This window comes from Chiloscyllium plagiosum, unplaced genomic scaffold (genome assembly GCF_037043375.1).
Source record: "Chiloscyllium plagiosum isolate Xiang-an unplaced genomic scaffold, Cpla_swu_hap1 HiC_scaffold_30, whole genome shotgun sequence".
Lineage (NCBI taxonomy): Eukaryota > Metazoa > Chordata > Chondrichthyes > Orectolobiformes > Hemiscylliidae > Chiloscyllium > Chiloscyllium plagiosum.
In genome coordinates this window covers 20,674,227-20,699,089 of record NW_028270168.1, presented here as the reverse complement: position 1 = coordinate 20,699,089, position 24,863 = coordinate 20,674,227, and the positions used below count along the sequence as shown (strand labels likewise).

The following is a 24,863-nucleotide window of genomic DNA, read 5'->3' as shown; positions in this document are numbered from 1 at the left end:
TAGAAACTCTGATAGGTGACTCCAGAATAGGAAGGTTTAGCTTTTATATTGGAGTCAGACCTTTCAGGGCCGAGGTCAGGAAGCATTTCTTTGGGGAACAGGACAGTGAATCCTTGGACTGTCTTTGTCAAAAAGCTGTTGGAGATGGGGGAATGAATTGAAAAATTAAGAACAGAGATGACCTGTCTTCTCTTCAACATGTATGAAAGGAATGGAACCAAGTTAGGGTGGATGGAGAAATGGCCAAATTATCTAATTAAATGCTGTTTGAAGTTAAATGATCAACTTCTACATTTCTAAAAGCAGTCTTTGTTTTTATACAAAGGGAAAATCGGCATAGTCTTATCAGACTATAGGCTTTTACAGCCTTTAGAGAGAGACATGTGATGGTGATTTAACTCAAGGTTTGCCACATCTCAGGCAAGGGGATAGGTTGAGAAGATGAGTACTTCCTAGTAACTTAAGCTGGTGGAGGAATTGAACCTATGCTGTTGCCATCATCTGTACTGCAAACTAGCTGTCCAGCTAACTAACCGATGTGTGCAATACAGTAACTAAGGCACCCCAAAAAATAATGAGGTGAATTGATTGAGTGAAGGATTTTGGTTTGGACATATGAACTAGCTACACATCAAAAAGTAGCAAGTGGGCAATAGATTGAGCTCCAATTTAACATCTCAGCGTTGTACTCCCTGTATACCAAACTAATGTCAGTAAGAAACATTTCTTGCAAAACCTTGAGATTATATAGTGCCTTTAATGCAGAAAAGCATCTCAAATCACTTTATAGGATAATTATCAAACAAAATTTAACTTAAATAAACGTTGCTAATTTTGTACCTATACCAGGATCAACTGCAGGTCAGTGAGCACAGGGTTAATGAGTGAACATGACTCATTATGCATTGGGCTGGAGAAAGTATAGCATATCCTACAGAATAACTAAAATATGATTTAAAAGGTATGCATCACCAAAGGCTGCATTCCAACCAAGAGTTTCAGATATTCATCAACAGGAGTGAGATATACAGTACCAATCAACTTCAGGATTCCAAAGATGTTGCACTGAAGGTCAATTAGAAATGTAGAACGAAATGCTGGTCTTACCAGCAAAACTCTCATCCCATAAATGAATCAAATAAAGCTCACAGGCGCTAGACCATCCATTGTGTTATGCATAAAGAGAAGTACTTTGCATCAATCCCTCTAGATTGTGATTATTATTAACACTGGTTTGCAGTTGGTTTACTTAAAACTGAGTCCAGTATTTGAGAGATTCAGAAATCTAAATGATTGTCCCTAGTGGAAGTGATGGTATAAGGTGTAGTACGAACTTGTGAGCCTCAAATGGAAAGATGTTAGTTCAAAAAAGAAAGCAAATTAGGTCTCTCACAAGATATTGCCCAAAATGTAGATTTTCCTGCTCCTCAGATGCTGCCTGACCTGCTGTGCTTTTCCAGTACCACTCTGATCTTGACTCTCAAAAGATAAACCATGTGTAAACAAAATATTAGCAACTTGAACATCAATTGCGATCAATTGAGTTTATGTTAATTAACTTGACAAATTGAGTACAGTTCTTCCTGACTTCTATCTAGCTCATTCAGAGAAAGGGACCAGGCTGCAGATGCATCTGTCCATGAGAGTACCAGTATAAGTGATGGTCGTGCTGTTCTTGTGGAGCTGAAGTCCTGCCTTCACATTGAGAATACCTTCCATCATGCTGGATGGCATTACTACCATGATAAATGGGACAGACTTTGAAAGATCTAGCGACTCAAGAGTGGGCATCCATGAGGTGCTGTGGGTCAGCAAGAACACAACATGTAAACTAATGACCCAGCATATTCCCTCACTCAACCATTAGCATCAAGCCAGGGGATCAACACTGGTTCAATAGAAGAGCCAGGAGCAACACCAGGCTTACCTGAAAATGAGGTGTCAACCTGGTGAAGCTACAAAGCAAGATTATTTGCATGGCAAACAGCAATAAACAGCAAGTGATAGAACTAAGCGATTCCACAACCAAGAGATCAAATCTCAGCTCAGTAGTACTGCCACATGCAGTTGTGAATGGTGGTGGACAATTAAACTCACTGGAGGAGGCTGCACTATAAATATTCTCATCCTCAGTGATGGAAGAGCTCAGCACATCAGTGCAAAAGACAAGGCTGAAGTATTTACAGCAATCTTCCTAGGCGCAACCATCTTCAGTTGCTTCATCAATGACCTTCCCTCCATCATTATGTCAGAAGTGGGGATGTTCACTGATGAGTGCCATTGTGACTCCTCAGATACTAAAACATGTTCAAATGCAACAAGACCTGGACAATAACCAGGCTTGGGCTGACATGTGGCAAGTTGCATTCATGCCACACAAATACCTGGCAATGATTATCCGCAATAAGAGATAAGTTATCCACTATTTCTTACTATCAGTGCAACCCTCACGGTTACCATTGACCAGAAACTCAACCAGTCTTGTCATATAAAGCTTGGAATACTGCAGCAAGTAACTCACTTTGTGAGTTAGCATCATCATAAGGCAGTCAGGAGTGTAATTGAATAGTCACACTTGTCTGGATAAGTGCAACTCCAACAACACTCCAGAAGCTTGACAACATTCAGGACAAAATAGCCCCCTTGATTGGCACTACATCCACAAGCATCCCACTCCCTCCACCACCAACACTTAAGTCACAACTTTCACCAAGTAAAACATTCGCATGTACTTCATTGGATCAGAATCAAAGAACATTTGGCATGGAGCCACATGGGAGATATTAGACAGGGTGACCTAACCCTTGCTGAGAGAGATTTTAAGGAGTACTTTGAGACACGGAGATGAAGAAACTCCAAATGAGCAGCTGAAGATATGGCTGCCCATGATCGAGCAATAATTGTCAAAATGCTCAAATTGGAGCAAAGATAGGCAGGAATTTGAACAACTAGTATTTTAAAACCAAAAGGCCATTATCCATCACATATCTCCTCCAAGCCTGTAAGCTGGCTGCTGACTACTTGGTCTTTGTGTTAGAACAGGGTTTTTATATGAACTCACATTTATGGAGGGTGGTTTATCGGAAGTTGGGCGGGAGACATTGGAATGGTTGGGTCTGCAGATAAAAAGGCATTAATGCATATCAGCAAAAACTTCTGCTGATAAGGGATAGTGAACAAGTTTTTTTTAAAAATCATTTTAGGTTATTCATTCACAAGGCAACAAAGGTATGCCCTTTGTCAAGAATAGTTCTCTTTAGTAGCACTTCTTCCCCCATCATTGGCTCATCGTGGTGGGCTGCTCCATTAATGTGTTACAGGGTATCTTATTTCATGTTTCATCCAATTGGCCATTCTTTCAGTGCCAGTTCAGGAAAGAGTGCTGTTTGGCTATTTGCCTACCTATGGCAACACAAGCAAGCCTGATGCCATCTTTGACTAATATCCATATGTACATTTGGGAGCTTGTTGAGTTAGATAGGCAAGAAACATGACCCTCTATGATCCTATCCCTGATGTGGAGGTGTTGATACAAAACATAGCAATACTCCCTGGGCCTGATGGAACAATGGATTGTGAGGTGAGTCTTCAGAGAGTCATCACCCTCCTGAATGCAGAGTAGACTCTGACTACCATGATAAAATTGACTAACCTGTGACAAGCATTAGATTGTGCTCTGTAATTCAGCTAACAAAAGGATCAATGTAATAAATGCTTTTCATTGATTGATGAAATCCAAACAGAAACAACCTGATAACTTGAATATTTCTACATAAAGTCTTAGGTTACAGGATGATATTACTGGGTGACACAGTGGCACATTGGTCAGCACTGTTGCCCACCTTGACAGGGACTCAGGTTTGATTGCAGCCTAGTGACTGTTTGTGTGGAGTTTGCACATTCTCCCTTTGTCTCCATGGGTTTCCTCCCACAGACCAAAGATGCGCAGGTTAGGTGGTTTACCTATGCTGAAATTGCCCTGTAGCATCCAGGGATGTGCAGTTTAGGTGGGGTTACGGGGCTTGGATGGTATGCTCCTCTTTGGAAGCTCAGCGCAGACTTGACGGGCTGAATAGACTGTTTCCACACTGTAGGGATTTTGAGACAAACTAGACAAGTTGGGCAAATGGAATTTGAGCATGAGAGGTGATGCACTTAGGAAGTAATAACAAGAAAAAGGAGTACCCAAATGAATGATAGGATACTAGGTGAGAGGGATCTGGGGATGCTTGTCTATAGATCCCTGACAGGTCAGGTTAATAGGATGGTTAATGCAGCATATGCCTTTATTAATCAAAGTTGTAGATAGTAAGAGTAGAGAGATTATGCTAGAGCTGTTCAAAACTTTGGTTAGGCCACAGCTGGAGTCCTATGTGCCGTTCTGGTCACCAAATGATAGGAATGGGATTGCACTGGAAGGGATGCAGAGGAGATGCAGCAGGATGTTGCCTGGGATGGAGATTTCAGTGATGAAGAGAGGCTTGGGTCATTTTCTTTGGAGCAGAGATGGTTTGGGGGATGGGGGGGGGGGATACCTAATAGCGGTGTACAACATCATGAGGGGTATGGACAGCATAGATAGAAAATAGCTGTTCCCTTAGTGAAAGGGTCACTAACAAATCCACAATTTTAAAGGTGAACAGAAGGTTTGAGGAAAAGTGTTTTCCACCCAGAGGATGTATACTGCCTGGGAGGGTAGTAGTGGTGGGAAACCTCAACCTTTATAAAAGTAAATAGATGAGCACTTGAAATGTCATAACATTCAAGGTTTCAAACTAAAAAAGTTAGAAAGTGGGATTAGTTTAGATAGGTTGAGCTAAAGGGTCTCTGTGCTATATGACTCTACCTAAGGCCATTGCCAGCTCCCTGTAGCTGGCTAAGATGCACAGTCCTTTACTTTAAGTTGTTAGACTTTGCTGAATTTATTTCTGTCTGTAAGTAACATGCACATACAAAGCAAATCCACTGATCATTCACCTAGTCACTTGATAGTACAAAATGTAAGTATTGCTTGAAAAAAAAAGACATAATTGCAAGATAAATAGCATCAAGTCAGATGCAAGAATATCAGATTTCAAAAGAGAACAACAAGTGATAGGACATGAGAAAAGGATGCTAATAGTTTGGGGCATTTCCATGAATCAGGGAACAGACAGGACTTTGCTTAAATCCAAAAAAGACAAGTTGACTGATTGGTCATGGTGTTGCTATGGGAAGTGCATCAGGGGACAGTTCTTTCCCCCCAAGCACTTAATGTGGTGGACTTTCACAAAAGAAGCAAAGCAGTATTGTCCCTGACCTTCAAAACCAGCAGCAAAAACAGCAGCCAAAACCCTTTCACCCCCATTAATTTCAGCACAAATAAAATGGATCAGCTCACAGCTGACACACTCAAATAATGTACAATTTCACCAAGACTCATAACATCAGTATAAATTTACTGGGTAATGTAGTCATTGATCTGTCTAATTAATTTTCCCCTTCCCTGTATGTTTTTTTTCTGTTTTTCTTTTTCTATAAATGTGTAAAATAAAAAAATTATATACACAGTGCAGAAACAACTTAAAAAAAAACTACTTGAAAAGTTTTTGTTTACAATGATGCAACGGAGAGGTCAGTTTCTGAAACAAAAGGGGATTTGTGCTGGGATTTTAGTTCCTCATTGCCAGCATTGAATTGATGTCCCAAATGAGATTTCGTAGCTGGTCCATAATATGCTTCAGTTCATGGTTCTTCTGATGTAGCTTCTAGGAGGGAAAAAAAAAGCACACAGAATATTTAAGAAAACAGAAACATAGGAAGTGGAAGCAAGAGTAGACTATTCAGCCCCTTGAGTCTGTTCTGCCATTCAATATGATCATAGTTGATCATTCAACTTAGTACCCTGTTACCACTTTGGCACCATCTTCATTGTCCTTTGATCCCTTTAGTACTAAGAACTATACCTACATCTTTGTTAAAGGTGTCCAACGTTTTAGTAGCAACAATTTGCTATGAGAGAATTGCATGGACTCACTAGTCTTCAAGGAGAAATCCCTTTACCAAAGATAGATAAGGCCACCATTTCCCTCCTTCTTTTGATAACTTTTAGCCACTTTTTCTGACACAATCAAGATCCACTTTATCCTCTCTGGTAGGTGCTAGAGATTTCACAGCTTTTTCAAACAAGAATGGGAATTCTACCTTGGTGCCCTTGACAAAGTATTCACTGAATCTGCTTGCACTGCCCTTTCAGTCGGGTGCTTTCCAAATGGAGTGGATTTTTTTTTTTAATCTCATCAGCTCTTTGATTCTTTGCCTTAATTTGATCCACTGCTTACCAATCTTTCTGCTCCTGGTCACAGTTTCCCCTTATTTCCTGAACTGTTGAAATCCTTCATGATTTAGAACACCTCACTCAAATCTGACTTTAATATTCTCTATATGGATGTTAGCACTCCTAACTTCTACAGTCTTTTCACACAACTGAAGTCCCTTCTGAAAAACAATATGCTCTTTTGCATTTACAATAGATCAGATTATCTTAAGAGCCCCAGATCCGATTCTGAGATGTACTGTTTCAGGGTAATGAACTTACCCAGATGTAACACCACTAGGACCTAGCAGCACTTGGCATTATTTTTCCACAATGATGATTACACTGACCTTTTTACTAATTATTTGCAATTTGCTTTCAGACATGAATTAGCCAGTAATTGGGGAGTTATCTGGCTCAGGCCTATACTGCACAAGAGTCCTTGGCATTTAAAAGGAAGCTAACTTAATGAGCAATATTTTACATAAATTACACATGGTCCGATGTGAGTGGGTATCACACACAGACACAATCTGACATTTACAAAAGACCAAGTATATGGCATGACCTACTGCAGTTTAATACTTAGAGTATAGCAAGCATATGAATAAGTCAGTAGTTCTCTGCTGCTCTTAATTCAGTCTTCAATCATTCTTGACTTACTTGTTGATCAGAAGATAGAATTCTGATGGACATGAGAAGAGGTGGTAAGAGGAGAGCAGGAAATGCAACAAATGAGCAGTTTCTGAAACAAAGAGAAATTGCTGGAGAAGCTTAGCAGGTCTGGCACCACCTGGAGAGAAAGCACCTTCAGTGTTTCAATTCCAGTTGGGAAAAGGTGGTATATACTATTAAAGACAAGTGATTGGGGGGGGGGGGGGGGGGAGGGGGAGTTTGGGAAGAAGAATAAATTCTCCCCGCAAGGTCTTCAACATGTATACCACCTTTACCTAGGCATGATTTGTAGGTGCCAGTGTTGGACTGGAGTGGACCAAATTTTTAAAAAAATCACACAAGTCCAGGTTATAGTCCAACAAGTTTATTTGGAAGCACTAGCTTTCGAAGTACTGCTTCATCAGGTAGTTGTGGAGCAGAATCATAAGACACAGAATTTATAACAACACAGGATTGCAATGTCATGACATGTAATATTAAATAAATTTAGTTTACATCTTTCATCTTTTGGAATGATGTTAGTTTTGGTTCCTTCATGTGAATCCCAGAACTTTTTTAAAGTTACATTCTCAATATAGTTTTAAAATGGTGCCATCTCAGCTCAGATAATACATTGAAGATGTGAGTTTAAAGTCTATCTGTGTCCCAATGTTAGGTCAGACTGATTCTATTTCGAAAGTGGAAGTTACAGAATCTTACATGGATTTATGCAGTTTTTTTGAACAAAATAATATGTAATTCTGCAAGTACAAATTCATCTCTCAAACTTGTGCGCACGGGAGACAGAGTGAGTGTGTGCATGTGGATGTATGCGTGGAGGTGTGTGTCTGTGAGAGGGTGTGTGTATATGCGAGAGTGTATTGGGGTATACGTCTGTGAGAGAGTGAGTGTGTGAATGTGATCGTGAGGGGTATATGTGTGAGCATATGAAAGAGCGTCTACGAGCATGCACGTGCAGCACATCTGACAGTGTATAGTGCAGTGGGGTCACCTGTTGTATGACATGAACCCAAGGTCCCAGTTGAGACCATCCTCATGGGTACTGAACTTGGCTATCAACCTCTGCTCGGCCTTTTTGCATTGTCGCCTGTCCCGAAGTCTGCCTTGAGGATGATCACCCAAAGGGTCCGAGGTGAAATGTCTTAGACTGCTGAAGTGTTCCCTGGCTGGTGATTGTTGTGCAGTGTCCATTCATCCGTTGCTGTAGCCTCTGCTCTGTCTCGCCAATGTACCATGCCTCAGGGCATCCTTGCCTGCAGCATATGAGATAGACCACATTGGCTAAGTCACATGCATACCTGCCGTATACATGGTGGATGGTGTTCCCACGTGTAATGTTGGTATCTGTCAACAATCACCAGGCAGGACTGTTCCCTCCCAGTCAGGGAATACTTCAGCAATCAGGGACATTCGACCTCAGACCCTCAGGTGACCATCCTTCAAGGCGGGCTTCAGGACAGGCAACAACGCAAAATGGCCAAGCAGAGGCAGATAGCCAAGTTCAGTCCCCAAGAGGATGGCCTCAATTGGGACCTTGGGTTCATGTCACACTATATGTGACCCCACTGCACTATACACTCTCACAATAAGCAGGCACACACGCACACACACACACACACACACAGAAGCACACACTCACGCAGACCCTCTCTCATACACCACCACACCCACTCTCACCTTCTCACAGACTTATATCCCATTACACTTTCACACACACTCACACCCACAGCCACACACTCAGTCTTCCCTGCACGCACACACACAAGTTTGTGGGGCGAATTTGTTCTTACAAAATCACATTTTATTTTGCTCAAAAACTGCATAAATCCATGTAAGATTCTGTAACTCCCACTTTAGAAATAGAATCAGTCTGACCTAACATTGGGACACAGACAAACTTTAATCTCACACCTTCAATACATTATCCGAGTTGAAATGGCATCTATTGTTAAAGCTATATTGAGAATGTAACTTTAAAAAGTTCTGGGATTTATGTATGAAGGAACCAAAACTAACATGATCATTTTAAAATATGAAAGACTCAAGCCAAATTTGTTTAATATTACGTTCCATGACACTGCAATCCTCTTGCTATAAATTCTGCATCTTATGATTCTGCTCCACAAACACCTGAAGAAGCATCGCTTAGAAAGCTAGTGATTCCAAATAAACCTGGTGTTGAGATTTTTAACCTTTGCCAAGCTACTAATAGTTCGGAAGAAGGGTTACTGGACCTAAAATGTTGACTCTGCTTTCTCTGCATAGATGCTGCCAGACCTGAAAGATTTAGAGTCATAGATTCATAGAGATGTACAGCATGGAAATAGACTCTTCAGTCCAAACCATCCACGCCAACCAGATATCCCAACCCAATCTAGTCCCACCTGCCAGCACCCGGCCCATATCCCTCCAAACCCTTCCTATTCATGTACCCATCGAAATGCCTTTTAAATGTTGCAATTGTACTAGCCTCCACCACTTCCTCTGGCAGCTCATTCCATACACGTACCACCCTCTGCGTGGAAAAGGTTGCCCCATAGATCTCTTTTATATCTTTCCCCTCTCACCCTAAACCTATGCCCTCTCGTTCTGGACTCCCCGAGCCCAGGGAAAAGGCTTTGCCTATTTATCCTATCCATGCCCCTCATAATTTTGAAAACCACTATAACGTCACCCCTCAGTCTCTGACACTTCAGGGAAAACAGCCCCAGCCTGTTCAGCCTCTCCCTATAGCTCAAATACTCCAACCTTGGCAATATCCTCGAATATCTTTTCTGAACCCTTTCAAGTTTCACAACATCTTTCCGATAGGAAGGAGACCAGAATTGCACGCAATATTCAAACAGTAGTCGAACCAATGTCCTGTACAGCCGCAACATGACCTCCCAACCCCAGTACTCAATACTATGACCAATAAAATAAATCATAACAAATGCCTTCTTCACTATCCTATCTACCTGCGACTCCACTTTCAAGGAGCTATGAACCTGCACGCCAAGGTCTCTTTGTTCAGCAACACTCCCTCGAACCTTACCATTAAGTGTATAAGTCCTGCTAAGATTTGCTTTCCCAAAATGGAGCATCTCGCATTTATCTGAATTAAACTCCATCTGCCACTTCTCAACCCATTGGCCCATCTGGTCCAGATCCTGTTGTAATCTGAGGTAATCCTCTTCGCTGTCCACTACACCTCCAATTTTGGTATCATCTGCAGACTTACTAACTGTACCTCTTCTGCTTGCATCCAAACCATTTATGTAAATGACAAAATGTAGACAACCCAGCACCAATCCTTATTGCACTCCACTGGTCACAGGCCTCCAGTCTGAAAAACAACCCTCCACCACCACCTTCTGTCTTCTACCTTTGAGCCAGTTCTGTATCCAAATGGCTAGTTCTCCCTGTATTCCGTGAGATCTAACTTTGCTAATCAGTCTCCCGTGGGGACCTTGTCGAACGTCTTACTGAAGTCCATATAGATCACATCTACCGCTCTCCCTTCAATCCTCTTTGTTACTTTCTCAAAAAACTCAATCATGTTTGTGAGACATGATTTCACATTTCTCCAGCAATTTCTTGTTTCATATTTCCAACATCCACAGTTCTTGTTTGTATTTTAATGACCAACTCCTACTCAGAGATAGAGACAGGATAGAGGAACTCTATTTTTATGAAAATCTGAGCACTCTCTAACTGAAATAACTGTAGCTATAGTCATACAAGGAGGGGGGATATTCAATGGGCTAAATACTATCTTTTCATCCAGCTTGAACAGTAACACAGATTGACCCTGTAATAGACTCACCAACTGGCTCAACTCTGGAATACACCTCAAAGCACAATGAATTAACATCTTCCTGAAATGACAGAGTGAGACAAAGTAGCTGAAGACACAGCACAGATCAGATTGAGAATGGAACAAAGGAAGAACGAGTGGAGGACCATCCAGTTGCATGACAGTTTGGAACTCAGAAGACCTGGGTGATAGCTCATTTCCCCACCTATTGATTCAGCTTATCTTGTGTTTGTTGTTATTTTTATTCAATTCTCTTTCCAATGTTCACCCTTTCAGACATTCTATTGCATTCCAGATCACAGCAACTTGCTAATTTTAAACAAAGTCCTCATGGCACCTCAAGTTGTCTGGACAACGTCTCGGATTAGCTGCTATTATTTCAAAAACCTGGAGGTACAGAGTCTGGGGGTTTCTGAGACAGAGCTCAGTCAGTGGTGATTTTATCCAAAGCACTCCTGTTGTGTCTCATGTTCATGAAAGTAATGATTTGAACAGCAGAAGCCATGATTTAACCCACTTTACCTTGAGGATTTCCTGGCACTCCTTGTTTGCCAAACCACCAACATTCGGAAGATCTGAAGGTCTGAAGGGCTCCTCACCCACGAAAGGAATTAACTGCGGAAAGTATAGAAAGCAGACTTTGTAAAGGAACACAAGAACAGAGGCCATTCAGCTCAAATCTGCTACCCCATCTATTTAGAACACTGATCTGTAACTCCACATTCCTAAATTCCCTAACCTAACAAAATAAAATTCAATATAGTCTTGCAAGTTTCATCTGACCCCAACCTTCCAGAGCATTTTGCAAGAGATTTGCAAATTCCATTACATTTATTGTATCAAACCATGCTCCTGATATCACCTAACATTAAGGCTACATCCTCTTATTCTGTATTCCCTCAGCAGAGAAAATAGTTTGCGCGTATCTACTCAGTTAAATTCCTATCATTTTAATCACCTCAACTCGATCCTCAACTTCTAAACCATAGAAATACAGATCAGGTTTATGAATATAGCATCCCTTTAAACCCTGCTACTGTTCTGCAATATCTGATATATCCCCTCCCACTTGGCTGACCAACACCTGCCCTTCCTTCAGCATTGTTAACATCTGGTTAATCACACCACTCAGTTTAATATGTTTAAGGTTACAAGGAGACAGGTGCTCCAGATGCATGCCATAACATCTCTGAACAGATTGAAATCCATAAGGGAGCAACTATAACCCTGGGTGGTGGGAGGAACTGTGAGACTGAGTAGTTAAACTTCACCCTGTTTTGGAATTTTAGTCTTACCGACTGGTCCAGATTGACAAGTGATCGTTCATTTTAAAAATGAAAAGAGAGTGCGGCCCATCAACTCCAGACTTCATTTCAATTTCCTTGGCCTATTGTTTGCACTGAAAAGTAAGCCTTTTCAAAAGAAAGCCATGTGTTTGTTGCTAGCTACCTCTGTAACAGAGACGTCAGAGACTCCACACATCTCTCCACACTTATCATACAACAACCGCAGTTTCTTGAAGAGCAGGGTGAGTTGACGTAGGTGCTCCTGCAGTTTGTTGTATCGCTCCTGATATACCACATGATTCTGTGTGACTCCATTTGGAAGCTGCATTAAAAAATAAGTAGTAAGTTACAGATTCGGTACAGGGAGAACTTAATGTTCCCAACATGCAAACATGCCCTTCCAATCACTGTGACCCAATGCCACCTTTAACCCTTCTCTCAAATACTCTCCTCTTTCTTTTAACAGCTAGAAACATTAATGAGAGCTCACAATCATGATAGCACTTCACACAGTAAGCAGAGAAATTGGTTCCTCCGATTGAGTCAGCGATCAGCGTAGAAAAATTTTAGGTAAGTAGCAAAAGATGCAGAGATGAGATTATAAAAAGCAGTGGATTACAGCAATCTGTTATATTCCTGCAGCAGGGCTGAATGCATATCAAATTGCGCATTTCAAATATTTATCTAATTCCCTGTTAAAAAGGAAAAAATTAGAGGCACCAGCACCTCCATATTCCTTTAATGACACCTTGGGGCACCGTCCTGCATTGAGGTTTTTCTTGGAATTACACAAGAGACATTTCACATAACCTCTCAATTAACCCAGCGTAATGTATGCTGGAGGGGATGGGTTTATTTTGATTCCTTTAATTAGTGACCAAGTCCATTCACAGCAGAGTATTGACATCATCCCTGCTGTAGAGTTAATTAAGTCGCACATGCTCCAAATGCGTGTCATAACATCTCTGATCAGGTTGAAGTACATAGGGAGGAACGATAACCCTGAGTGGTGGGAGGAACTGTGAGACTGAGTAGTTAAACTCCACCCTGTACTGGAATAATAAATCTGCCAAGCTCAAAAGCAGATGTGGAGATCTCAGGGATTTCATTACAGCACGTCAGGAAACCTCAGCTAGTTTGCACTGGTCCAGGAACAAACACAGTGCAGATTCACAGCAATGATACCAATGCTAAAAGAGTTAAATGCTGACGATTGTATTCCCTCAAATGTAGAAGAATAGGGGATTGTCCAAGGATGGCCATTTAAGAAAATTGAAATGAGAGAGCGAGAGTGAAACTATTTTCTCTAGTGGGATAATCCTGAAAAAAAAGTTTCATCTTAAAAACTCAAGCTAAACCATTTGGGATGATGTCAGGAAACATTTCTTCAAACAAAGGATAGTGGAAATATGGAATACTGAAAGCCAATGAGGTCGAGGTTGGTTCAAAACTTCATACCCAAAAAATCAATAGGTTTTTGTTCATTAATGCTATGGAAGATGGAATGGCAATGCAGAAGTCACAATCTAGGTGCGTGACAGTGCAGGCTCAAGTAATTGAATTGCATAATCCCGTCCCTATATTGTGAAAACATTGTTAACTCTGGTCTGCACAAGGGTGTAGGTGAGGCAATTCATTCATTCACAGTGTGTTAGACGTCCAGTAGGTTGGTGTCTTCTAAAACTTCTGAAATGCAAAATCTGTTATTACATCAGAAAACACAAGGTCTACATGTGGCTCCTTCAGGTAAAACTGCTGGCTCAGATCTTTCCGGGGGTGGGGAGGCGGGGGTGGGGAGGCGGGGGGGGGAGGGGGAGGGGAGGGGAGGTGGTGGGCAGGTCACCTGCCCTATGTTACATGATCTCCTGCACCATTCAATTCAACAGGTTTTGGCTCATCTTTTGGTGGTGTGAGCTGAAAAACAGACGGTTAGAGCAAAGCAATATTGAGAACTTTGATTGATGGAACCAATCATGTCTATCATTAAACAGTGGAATTAAAGAGAGGAACAGCAGAGGGTACGTGTGGCACAGTGGTAGTGTAGGTTCAAGTCCCACCTGTTCCAGAGGTGTGTAGTAACATCTCTAAACAGATTGATTAGAAAATATCTAGAGGAATAACAGAGAAGGAAATATGATGAATGAGAATCAAATCAAGTAGAAAGGGAGAGAAAGAAAGTTGTCAAGAGGGAGGTACGAGATTGTTAAATTTGAACATTAAATTACAATTGACCAGCTGCAGTAATGAGAGTTTGTGGTTTTAGTTGTGCCCTTTCTCAACTGGAGAGCTTGAGGGACATCACTTTTTCTGATTTTGAGAATCTTTACAATGTTATGTACCAGCTGTAACTTTGAGAGGTGTTCAGTGACTAATTAATATGAAAATGCAACTCATAACTTGAGAATCACTAGGGGGCGGTGGTGATGAGGGAAAGATACTTTGCTCTTGAAGCTAAAGGCAGAAGGGGGCAAAACATCTAGCAACTTGGTGATTAGCAGCTCAAGGGATATCCCATCTTCTAAGTAAGTGATCAACTAACAAGTGAACAAGAGAGAGTGCCTTTAAGCTAACTTACTTTCCCAAAATTCTGTGCTCTTATTTCAGCTTCCAGTGGCTGTGCTTTCTAATACACTGACTAGAAGTATCAAGTATCATTCTAAGTTGCAATTAATTGTTGTGCTGGGACAGATCGGAATGGAACCAAGCAAGATGTGCACAGAGGAGATAGGGGAAGAGGATTCAGTTGTAATGAGAAAACCTGGTTGTATTGAAGGAAAACAGCTGGCAAGTGACTTGATAGAGGCAAGGAAGAACGAATGGGATGGAAATTCTATGCCTCAAATATTGCTTCGGATTTAATGGGAAATTCTATGCCTCAAACATTGCTTCGGATTCAATGGGTTACAAATTAAAACTCATTGAAGGCAATTTTAAAAATGAATTCCGAATTGCCTCTCATTCTCAAGGTCAACATGCATAAGAATTGCTGGAGGGGATTTTGGAGTCAAAAAACTAAGCAATTAAATGCTTGGAGGGAAAGGGCGTAGGGGGGGAGCAGTGTGCAAGTTCTGGTCAATTGGCTGAACTGGATTCATAAATCTTAAACACTCAATATTTGAAAAGCCTGTTTCTGTGCTGCACACTAACAGGAAATCTGCCTATTCCCCAGAGTACTAAATCCCAAAGAGTCACATTTGACTCAAAACAGGAAGTCTTTCTTTCTCCATGGATATTTCCAGACCTGCTGCGTTTCTCCAGCGTTTAGCTTTTATTTCAAGTCTCCAGAATCCACGGAATTTTATTTATTGTTTTCAAAATCTTTATCCTACTCCCATTAAAAGTAATTCGCAGGATGTGCTCTGTAAATTGTTCCCGTTTCCACTAACTCAAAGTGGCTCAGTATATAGCAACTGCGACAGCTACTGGTCAAAGTATCAGACTGCAACTCGAAAGGAAACAGTCGGATGTTTTATAAAAACCGAAAGAACGGCAGATGCTGTACACCAGAAACAAAAGCAGAAATTACAGGGAGAGCGCAGCAGGTCTGGCAGCATCTGAGCAGAGAAATCAGAGTTAACATTTTAAGTCCAGCGGCGTTTCCTCAGAACTGGTGGTAGCTAGGAAAATGTCGGTTTATATGGGGGGGGGGGGGGGGGGCGGGAAGAGGGCAAAGAGTAAACAATAGGTGGGGAGAGAGCCCAAAGAGAGAGAGGAACAGTTAGACAGACAAAGGAGTAGATAATGATCTGGCAAGGAGGGTGAATAGCTGTTAATGGAGACTGGTAATGGCTAACAGTGGGTACTGTGTGAATACAAGGCCTCATGTGTGGAGATAGGGGCTAGGACATGGGAGGGTTCAAGCCCTAAAGTTATTGAATGCAATATTGAGTCCAGAGAGCTGCAGGGTCCCCAAGGGGAAAATAAGGTGTTGTTCTTTCAACTTATGCTGAGCTTCGCTGGAGCGATGCAGCAAGCCTGAGACAGAGATGTCGGCCAGGGAACAGGGTGGGGTGTTGAAGCAGCAGGCAACTGGAAGTTCAGCCTCATTTTAGAGGGCAAAAAGGAGATGTTCTGTGAAGCACTTACCTAGTCTGTGCTTCATTTCCCCAATGTAGAGGAGATCACGTTGTGAGCAGCGAATGCAGTAGACTAGATTGTGTGAAATGCGGATAAAGTGCTTCAGCCCTTGGAAAGTGAGGAGGGAAATGGGCAGGTGTTACACCTTCAGCAATTGCAGAGGAGGGTGCCATGAGGAGTGGTGAGAGGTGGTGCAGTATTGGGAGTGAAGGAAGAGTGTACCAGGGTATCCCAGAGAGAACAGTCCCTGCGTAAGGCAGACAAGGTCAGCAAGGTGTGTCTGATGGTGGCATCTCGCTGGAGATGGCAGAAGTAGCATCCGAATGTGAATGGTGGTGGGATGGTAGTTAAAGACAAGGGAACCCTACATTTTGTTTGACTGGAAGAGCAGAAGGAGAAAGTGAGGACTGCAGATGCTGGAGATCAGAGCTGAAAATGTGTTGCTGGAAAAGCGCAGCAGGTCAGGCAGCATCCGAGGAGCAGTAAAATCAACGTTTCGGGCAAAAGCCCTTCATTACGGTTGGCAACTCTCTAAGATTTTCCTAGAGTCAGCAACAATTAAAGATTAACCTCCTGGGTAACGGAGTGAGCAGCCAAGGGGAAAATTCATAGTTACACTAAAAAAACTCTCACTTTCTTTCAATACATTTTTTTTGACTAATAAAGCATAATAATAATGGAATATTGGCTATTTGACAGGGCAGGACAGCTGAAGGCAGGAAGTCATGTGATTAAGCCTCCAGGAATATATCCAGAATTAGCAATCAGACCATGTAATGGATATTTTGCATTATACATCAGCAATGCAGGGAATTCAAGTTAAAAGTTCATCATAAATTTAAATCAGTTTTAAAATCTACAAATAATCAGCTGGAATCAGTAGGAGGCAACCCTGGCGCTGTCCGGTTATTGGACGAACATAACCAGTCCACATGTTAAGACATCCTTTTCCAATCTGATGTGAACTCCAGACCTATGATTTGACTTTTAATTATCTTCTGTAGTGAACTAGAACAGAAATGTTTGCTATCTAGGGTAATCAGCTATGCTCATATCCTGGTAGTGAGCATGAGAAAGCATGGCAACTAGCAGAAGCCATACAAACCATAGGAATCCTAATATTGTAAACTATGATGAGCTTTTTACCCATTGGTCAGACAGTCGAACCAAAGGACATGGCCTGTGCTCGAAGCAGGTGAAGTTTAAAACCATTTTAAAAACACAGTTGGTACTTGTGGACAATTTGTGAAATAAATTGACTAGGAAATGGCAGAAGCTATTAATATTGGTTCGTTTTAGATTTTATTTTGAAAATAACATGTTTGAGAGTCAGGATGTAAGCAATTTCAGACATATTAAAAGTAGTGTGCTTGAAAGGCAAAGAGACTTTGGGTCTATAATTCCCAAGGAGAAAGTGAGGACTGCAGATGCTGGAGATCAGAACTGAAAATGTGTTGCTGAAAAAGCGCAGCAGGTCCAGCAGCATCCAAGGAACAGGAGAATCGACGTTTCGGGCATAAGCCCTTCCTGAAGAAGGGCTTATGCCCGAAACGTCGATTCTCCTGTTCCTTGGATGCTGCCGGACCTGCTGCGCTTTTCCAGCAACACATTTTCAGCTCTATAATTCCCAAACCAGCTTCGCCGGGGATCCCCTCCTTATGTCTGGGTCTATTTAAATCTGAGAATAAGAATGAAAAATTAAAGATACTAAAGTCCCCAGAGTCATTGCAGTCTCTCATAAATGCTTCTGAAGATTATTTGTATTTTTCTGAAAAACGTTACCTCTGTTTTTCTCTCCACAGATGCTCCAAGACCTGCTGAGTTTTTAAACAGTGGTTTGTTTTTATTTATTATTACACTTGATCATTTTGGAATTTTCCTGGGTCACACAGGTCATTTGCAATGCTAGATAACAGTATCAGCTTGCCAAAAGTACTGAAAACACATCAGCAAAGACCATGAGGGTGACTGAATTCACTGGATCCTTGAAAGGAAAATTAGGGTTTGGCTTTCAGGATCAGCCTTACTCAACACTCATACCTCATTAAATAATGAAAGAAACCTCACTACACGTTTTCATCACAAAGATGGTCAGCTTCCACTTTCATAATATCACTCATCTCCAGCCCCTACCTTAGTTCACCTGTTGTGGAAACGTACACCCTTTTAAAAGGTCAGCCCATCCAAAGCTCTGCTGCCCGACATCCTTCTTCTTGAACTGCAATGGCTCAGACGACTTTAGCATTTTTAATTTTTCATTCTTATTCTGAGATTTAAATAGACCCAGACAAAAGGAGGGGAACCCCAATGAAGCTGGTTTGGGAACTAGAGACCCAAAGTCTCTTTGCCATCCAAGCACACTACTTTTAATATGTCTAAAACTGCTTACATCCTGTTTCTCAAACATGTTACTTTCAGAAAGAAATCTAAGCGAACCGATATTAACAACTTCTGCCATTTCCTAGTCAATCTTTTTCACAAATTGTCTACAAACTTCACCTGCCTCAAGCACAGGCCATGTCCTTTGGCTTGACTCTCTGACCAATGGGTAAACAGCTCTTCATAGTTTACAATATTTGGATCCCTGTGGTTTGTATGGCTCAGTCACTGTACCATTATGAGAACTTATTTCATGTCAGATGTAAACAGACTGGCTACATGTTTCCTTTTTTTTAAACTTGCGGGCAGACAAACAGAACTGGTGTTTGTGGCTTTCAATAGGAAACACTAACAGAGCTCAAATCTCATACAGTTAATAAAGCCTAAAGGCCTCTTGTGGCAAAATGGTAGTGTCCCTACCCCAGACGGGGAGGCACAGGTTCAAGTCCCACAAACTCAAGTGATGTGTACTAATATCTCGGACAGTGAAGGAACGGCAATGTATTTCGAAGCCAGGATGATGTGCACCTTGAAGGGGAACTTGCAAGTGGTGGTGTCCTAGTCCTGGTTAACTGAGGTCAAAGGTGCTGTTGAAGATGCCTTGGTGAGTTGCTGCGCTGCAGTAAAGTATCTGTGTGGAGTTTACACGTTCTCAGTGTTTGTGTGGGTTTCCTAGAGGTGCTCCAGTTTCCTCCTACAGTCCAAACACGTGCAAGTTAGGTGGATTATCCATGCTAAATTGCCCTGTAGTGTCCGGAGATGTTCAGAATAGTTGGATCAGCCATGGTAAATGTGAGGTGACAGGGATAGAAGAGAGGGTTGGGTCTGTCTGCAACGCTCTTCATGAAGTCAGTGCAGATTCGATGGGCTGAATGGCTTCTTTCTGCACTGTAAGGATTCTATGATATTGTAGATGATCTGGGAGCTGGGGAAAAGCATTATGTGAATGCAAGTCTTTTCTTCCTGAAATGAGTAGACAAGCCTGCTGTGACAACAGAGAATGTCTTTCATGCTCTCTGTGCCTAATTTATGCTGTAATTTAACTGAAAGTCATTGGTGCAGATGTTTTGTACCTGAATTCAAAGGTGTCCTATCGCTCAATACAACAACGAGCAGTACATTAAGGAAGGAGGGAGAAGGCAGTCACCTGCGTTGCCCGGAGCAAGTGGAAGATGTCCATTGTACGTGCCACAATGTCCTGAACAGTCTCCTGGCCGACTTTGCAGAGGGTGACACATGTGATCTCACGCAGGGCACTCGGTGGTTGCTGTGGGGGGACTGGCGCTGCAGTCTGAGAGTGTAGGCCAGGGATCCTTGGCCCAGCACCCGGTAGCGCTGTCATGACCTAAGGCAACCCTGCAGAGAAACAAACAAGGAGAGACAAGTATGAAAATGATTCCCTGAAGGGGTTTGGAGTTTAGAAAGTGGAAGGTTGATCAGATCAAGGTGTTTTAAATGATTCAATGACTTGATACACAACAGCAGTTCTAGCTGGAACCCTAGAAACAAGGGGCGAGCCTGTTCAAAAGCAACTTACATTTATATGAAAGATCTTCAACACCGTAAAATTTCCCAAAGCAATTCAAAAGAATGTGATCAAACAAAAAATTGATACCAAGCCACAGGAGGAAAATTTGGGTCAGGTGACCAAAAGCTCAGTAAAATGATGGAATATATGGAGCATTCCAAAAGCAAAAAAGGTAGAGACAGGAAGGTTCGAGGAACTCTGGGACTTGGAACCAAGCACCTGAGGCACAGCTGCCAATGGTAAAATATCATAACTGGAGAAGCAGAGAGATCCCGGTGGAGGAAGACACGGTGAAATCAATACTTTTTCTCTCCCCCACCAAAGAGGTAGAAAGAATTTTGGAACTCTGATTCCTAAAGTCTGTGAATTCCGTGAGTCATTGGAACTTGCACAAAATCCATACATGTTTTTGGGTAAGGGCAGCGAGAAATTTCAAACAAAGAATGGTTCATCATTTAAAGGAATAGATTAGCTTTAATCTACTGATGATAGAACTTCTATGCAATATCTTGTTACAGTAGCTTGTGAGAAGATTACCCATCCTTCCAGCTAGACAAATAGATTTCAATCATGAATAGAAATTAATATAGACAAAGAAAATAAACAGTATAAGAATAACCTCCTGTAAGGAAAAGCACCTATTTTATGGACAGCCACTGTTCAGTTAGTTGCACCCACCTCAGTCAGGAGGTCCAACACTCATTCCAGAAATTGGTGCAGAGAAATCTAGGCTGGCATTTCACTGCAGGACTGATGGAATGTTGCACTGTCAGAGGTGTTGATTTTTGTGTAAGACATGAAACCAAGGATCTGTCAATCTCCTTAGCTGGATGTAAAAGCTCCCATGACACTACGTTGAAGACAAGTGGGGAGGTCTGCCTGGTATCCCAGCTGATATTTATTCTTCCACTAACACCAATACTATTAATAGTAAATTATCTGGACGTTATCTCAATCTGCTAAGAACAAAGTGGTTGCTGTTTCCTTCATCACACAGAGACCAAACTTCAAAAGCACTTGGGTGACAACAGATCACAGATGTGCTATTCGATGCAACTCTTTCTTCTTTTGATTCACAATTAGCTTTAGATTTAAATCAGCAAAAGCCTGCACATAGCAATAAAATGAAGTCTTTCTCATTGTACAAGGATGCATATCCACAGATGCTTCCATAGTAAAGATGCTATGGAGCTATAGCTACACAAACCTGGCTCTTTAAAACAGGCCACGGCGCTCACAGTCACCACTTCAAAACATTTATCTCATTCAAAACTCTGCTGCTCATATCCTATTTTGTGCTAAGTCTCATTCACCCATCATACCAGTGTTAACAAACCTACACCAGCTTCCAATGTGACAACAAGTTGATTTAAAATAAAAATGTTCATCCTGTGTTTAGATTAATTCTCAAGATGTGAATGTCAAACAGCAAGGTCACCCTTTATTGCTCATTCTTCTGAATTGCTCTGCTAAAGTGTTGCTATTTTTCTTGGTCCATACCCCTAAAATTCCTATATTCCCTTATCCCATGTCTCTCACTCAAGAATACAAAACCACAAAGGGAATAATAATGAATAGTACGTGCGTAAAAAGGTGTGGATCAGGTGAGTATTTAGACATTTTCCAAGGGGCATTTGACATCCTTAATCTTCCTATCAGGACTGTGATCAGACCTCAGTTATCATTCACAGAGCCATTCTACGAGTTATTAATGTCTTTTGTACTCTGTTCGAGACAAAGAAAAAAAAACTGCAGATGCTGGAATCCAAAGTAGACAGGCAGGAGGCGGGAAGAACACAACACACCAGGCAGCATCAGGAGGTGGAGAAGTCCATATTTCAGGTGCCACCGTTCTTTAGGACTGGGGGGTGGGTGTAGGGGGAGCTACACCGCCCTCCACACAGTACCAGTCTTGAAAGGTGACACCAAAAACAACCTTTTACACCTCCTGATGCTGCCTGGCTTGTTGTGTTCTTCCAGCCTCCTGCCTGTTCTACTATTTGTACTCTGTAGCAGTCCTCCCTGTATTAACCACAGTTTGGTGCCATTGACCACCTCAAACTTTGCCAATGAAAGTCTGTCCATCTCAATCTTCCAAACATTCAAGTGACCCTGAAACATGGACAAATGTCACTGGCTTGTTTGTATAGGCATACTCTGATGTTCACTGTTTCAGCCTGGCTGGCTTGAGTGTCAAAGTTTGTTGGATTTTTTCTTAAATTTCTAAAAAGGTGAAGCTAACAAAAGTCAGGTTTATGCAATCTATCGGTTTTTTCAAAGTAAAAAACTTTGTTCATGGGAAGTGGCTCTCTCTGGCCAGGCCAGTACTGTATTTAGAGTCATAGAATCATAGAGATGTACAGCATGAAAACAGACTCTTTGGTCCAACCTGTCCATGCCGACCAGATATCCCAACCCAATCTAGTTCCACCTGCCAGTACCCGGCCCATATCCCTCCAAACCCTTCCTATTCTTTTACCCATCCAAATGCCTCTTAAATGTTGCAATTGTACCGGCCTCCACCACATCCTCTGGCAGTTCATTCCATACACGTACCACCCTCTGTGTGAAAAAGTTGCCCTGTAGGTCTCTTTTATATCTTTCCCCTCTCACCCTAAACCTAGGCCCTCTAGTTCTGGACTCCTTGACCCCGGGGAAATGACTTTGCCTATTTATCCTATCCACACCATTCATAATTTTGTAAACCTCTATAAGGCCACCCCTCAGCCTCCGACACTCCAGGGAAAACAGCCCCAACCTGTTCAGCCTCTCTCTCTGTAGCTCAGATCCTCCAACCCTGGCAACATCCTTGTAAATCTTTTCTGAACCCTTTCAAGTTTCACAACATCTTTCTGATAGGAAGAAGACCAGAATTGCACACAATATTCCAACAGTGACCTAACCAATGTCCTGTAGAGCCGCAACATGACCTCCCAACTCCTGTACTCAATACTCTGACCAATAAAGGAAAGCATACCAAACGCCTTCTTCACTATCCTATCGACCTGCGACTCCACTTTCAAGGAACTATGAACCATCTTGACCATCCTTAATTGCTAGGAATTAACTGGTTTGCTAGCTCCATTTCAGAGGGCAGTTACTGGCTGTGGAGTCACATGCAGGCCAGATCAGGTAAGAATGACAGGTTTCCCTGTGTCAACCAGATAGGTTTTTAACAACGGTCTCCATCATGCTAGTTTTTGTTTTAATTCTAGAACATTAGCCTGACTGCTGGATTACCATGCAGATCACCTTCGGAGTTAGAATAAAAGTGGTTAGCACTGCTACCTCACAGCGTCATTCCAGCCTCCGACAACTGTGTGGATTTTGCACATTCTCCCCATGTCTGTGCGGGTTTCCTCCCACAATCCAAAAATGTGGGTTAGGTGAATTAGCATAGTGTTAGGCGTATTAGTCAGGGATAAATAAAGGATAGGTGAATGGGTCTGGGTAGGTTACCCTCCGGAGGGCGGGTGTAGACTTGTTAGGCCGAAGGGCCTGCTTCCATACTGCAGGAAATCTATCTAAAATATCTTCTTACAGACAGGAGAAAATATTTAGTAATCAAAAGCGTCAATAAAAGAATTCGATGCGTCGACCTGCTTTCCCTGGTTTCGCTCAAATCAACGCAAGGTTTCTTGCTGGGATAAGCCGACTATCAAAATAACTATTAACCCGCGTGCTGAGGAGAGTAGAGAGAAAAGTGGAGATCTGTTTTTGACAAAGCTATCTTACACTATTTCCATGTAGGCGTCCTTTTCAAATTCCTAACGCCCAGAAACAGATTGAGAGGAAGTGGCCCCAGCTGTTGCAAACTTCTACCCCAGGGGGAGAAGACAATTCGATTTAAAATGAAACACACGGGCGCGACAGCGAGAGAAACCAACCCCCGCCGTTAAGTGTTTTAACTGGATTAATTTGGAGAAAAGCGACATGGATAACTATGTGGAAGAAAGAGGGCGGAATTTTCTGAAGATATTACAAATAGGAAACGGCAGTAAACTCCCTCTTGTAACAGGAGGGAGACCATGCGCTGATCGTCAATTCGAGAAAAGAGGGAGGGAGAAGCCAAGTCAATCTCATTGGGGGAGGGTCACAGGGGAAGAACACTTGTCAGTTTCAGGAGACCCTAGAGACACTGTATCAAACATTTCGAGCGCTGGTGAAGTCAACATTCCGAGACAATGTTGCAACGTTCTAAACAAGTTGCTACAATGTATCGCAACATGTCAGACATTCCAGAGCCGTCCCACACCCTACTGCAAAAAAAACTCACTAAATACTTTCTACTTGTTTTCATTCAAGAAACAAAATTGAACTCAAGAAACAATGGACTGCATGGCATTGACTCAATTGTGTCATTGCTAGAAACAGAGCGGCGCCGAATCTTTTGTCCTCAAAAAGTTAGCATGTTTATGTTCTTATGAGACTCACACACAGATGAGGAAAAACTGGCCGCTCCTCCTCCCCCAATTCCGATATTTACCTTATACCTCTCTAAGCTTAAAATCCAAAACCGCCAAATTTCCACTCCTAGTTTGCTCTCCAGCCTTTCGTATGTAAAATAGAAACTTTCAATATTGTAACAGGAAGAGGTCTTGTTGTTCGTGAACAAATCAGTGATCGAAGGTAATGACTTCACTTCCGCACTGCTAAGTATCGCTCCGTGATTGAGTGAGTTCTTAGATTACGGGAGTTGGCGAATGATAGATTTGTTGGCCGTCCCTTCTAGTACAACGAAAAGGAGACATTGCTACATCAAACGTATAACGTCTCCTTTATAGAGAGGCAAAGCTTATCGAATCCTATACGGTGAATAAAGGAAAC

The 24,863-nt window shown here is 42.0% G+C and overlaps 1 protein-coding gene across 3 annotated transcripts; it reads right to left on the bottom strand.

Annotated features, from left to right (window-relative positions):
• Positions 1-737: 737 nt before the first annotated feature.
• LOC122563601 (mediator of RNA polymerase II transcription subunit 30) lies at positions 738-24,745 on the bottom strand. Of its 3 annotated transcripts, XM_087976795.1 has the most exons (6): positions 24,523-24,568; positions 20,715-20,786; positions 19,656-19,864; positions 12,216-12,374; positions 11,289-11,381; positions 738-5,747 (listed from the first exon to the last, which is right to left on the bottom strand). In XM_087976795.1, the coding sequence occupies exons 3-6, from the start codon at positions 19,848-19,850 to the stop codon at positions 5,652-5,654; spliced, it is 543 nt and encodes a 180-aa protein (XP_087832921.1). In that variant the 5' UTR covers positions 19,851-19,864; positions 20,715-20,786; positions 24,523-24,568; the 3' UTR covers positions 738-5,651. The 3 variants fall into 3 exon arrangements, with proteins under 3 accessions (XP_087832921.1, XP_043573469.1, XP_043573471.1); XM_043717534.2 differs by lacking the exon at positions 20,715-20,786 and having other exon boundaries at positions 24,523-24,745; XM_043717536.2 differs by lacking the exons at positions 20,715-20,786; positions 24,523-24,568 and adding an exon at positions 23,772-24,086.
• Between the last annotated feature and the right edge of the window lie 118 nt (positions 24,746-24,863).

Excerpts from the sequence above, each read along its gene's own strand:
- LOC122563601 (XM_043717534.2), bottom strand. The coding sequence starts at position 19,850 with ATGACAGCGCTACCGGGTGCTGGGCCAAGGATCCCTGGCCTACACTCT. Across the intron at positions 12,375-19,655 it reads ACTTGCTCCGGGCAACGCAG|CTTCCAAATGGAGTCACACA; the intron begins GTGACTGCCTTC and ends TTTTTAATGCAG. Across the intron at positions 5,748-11,288 it reads AGTGCCAGGAAATCCTCAAG|AAGCTACATCAGAAGAACCA; the intron begins GTAAAGTGGGTT and ends TTTCCCTCCTAG.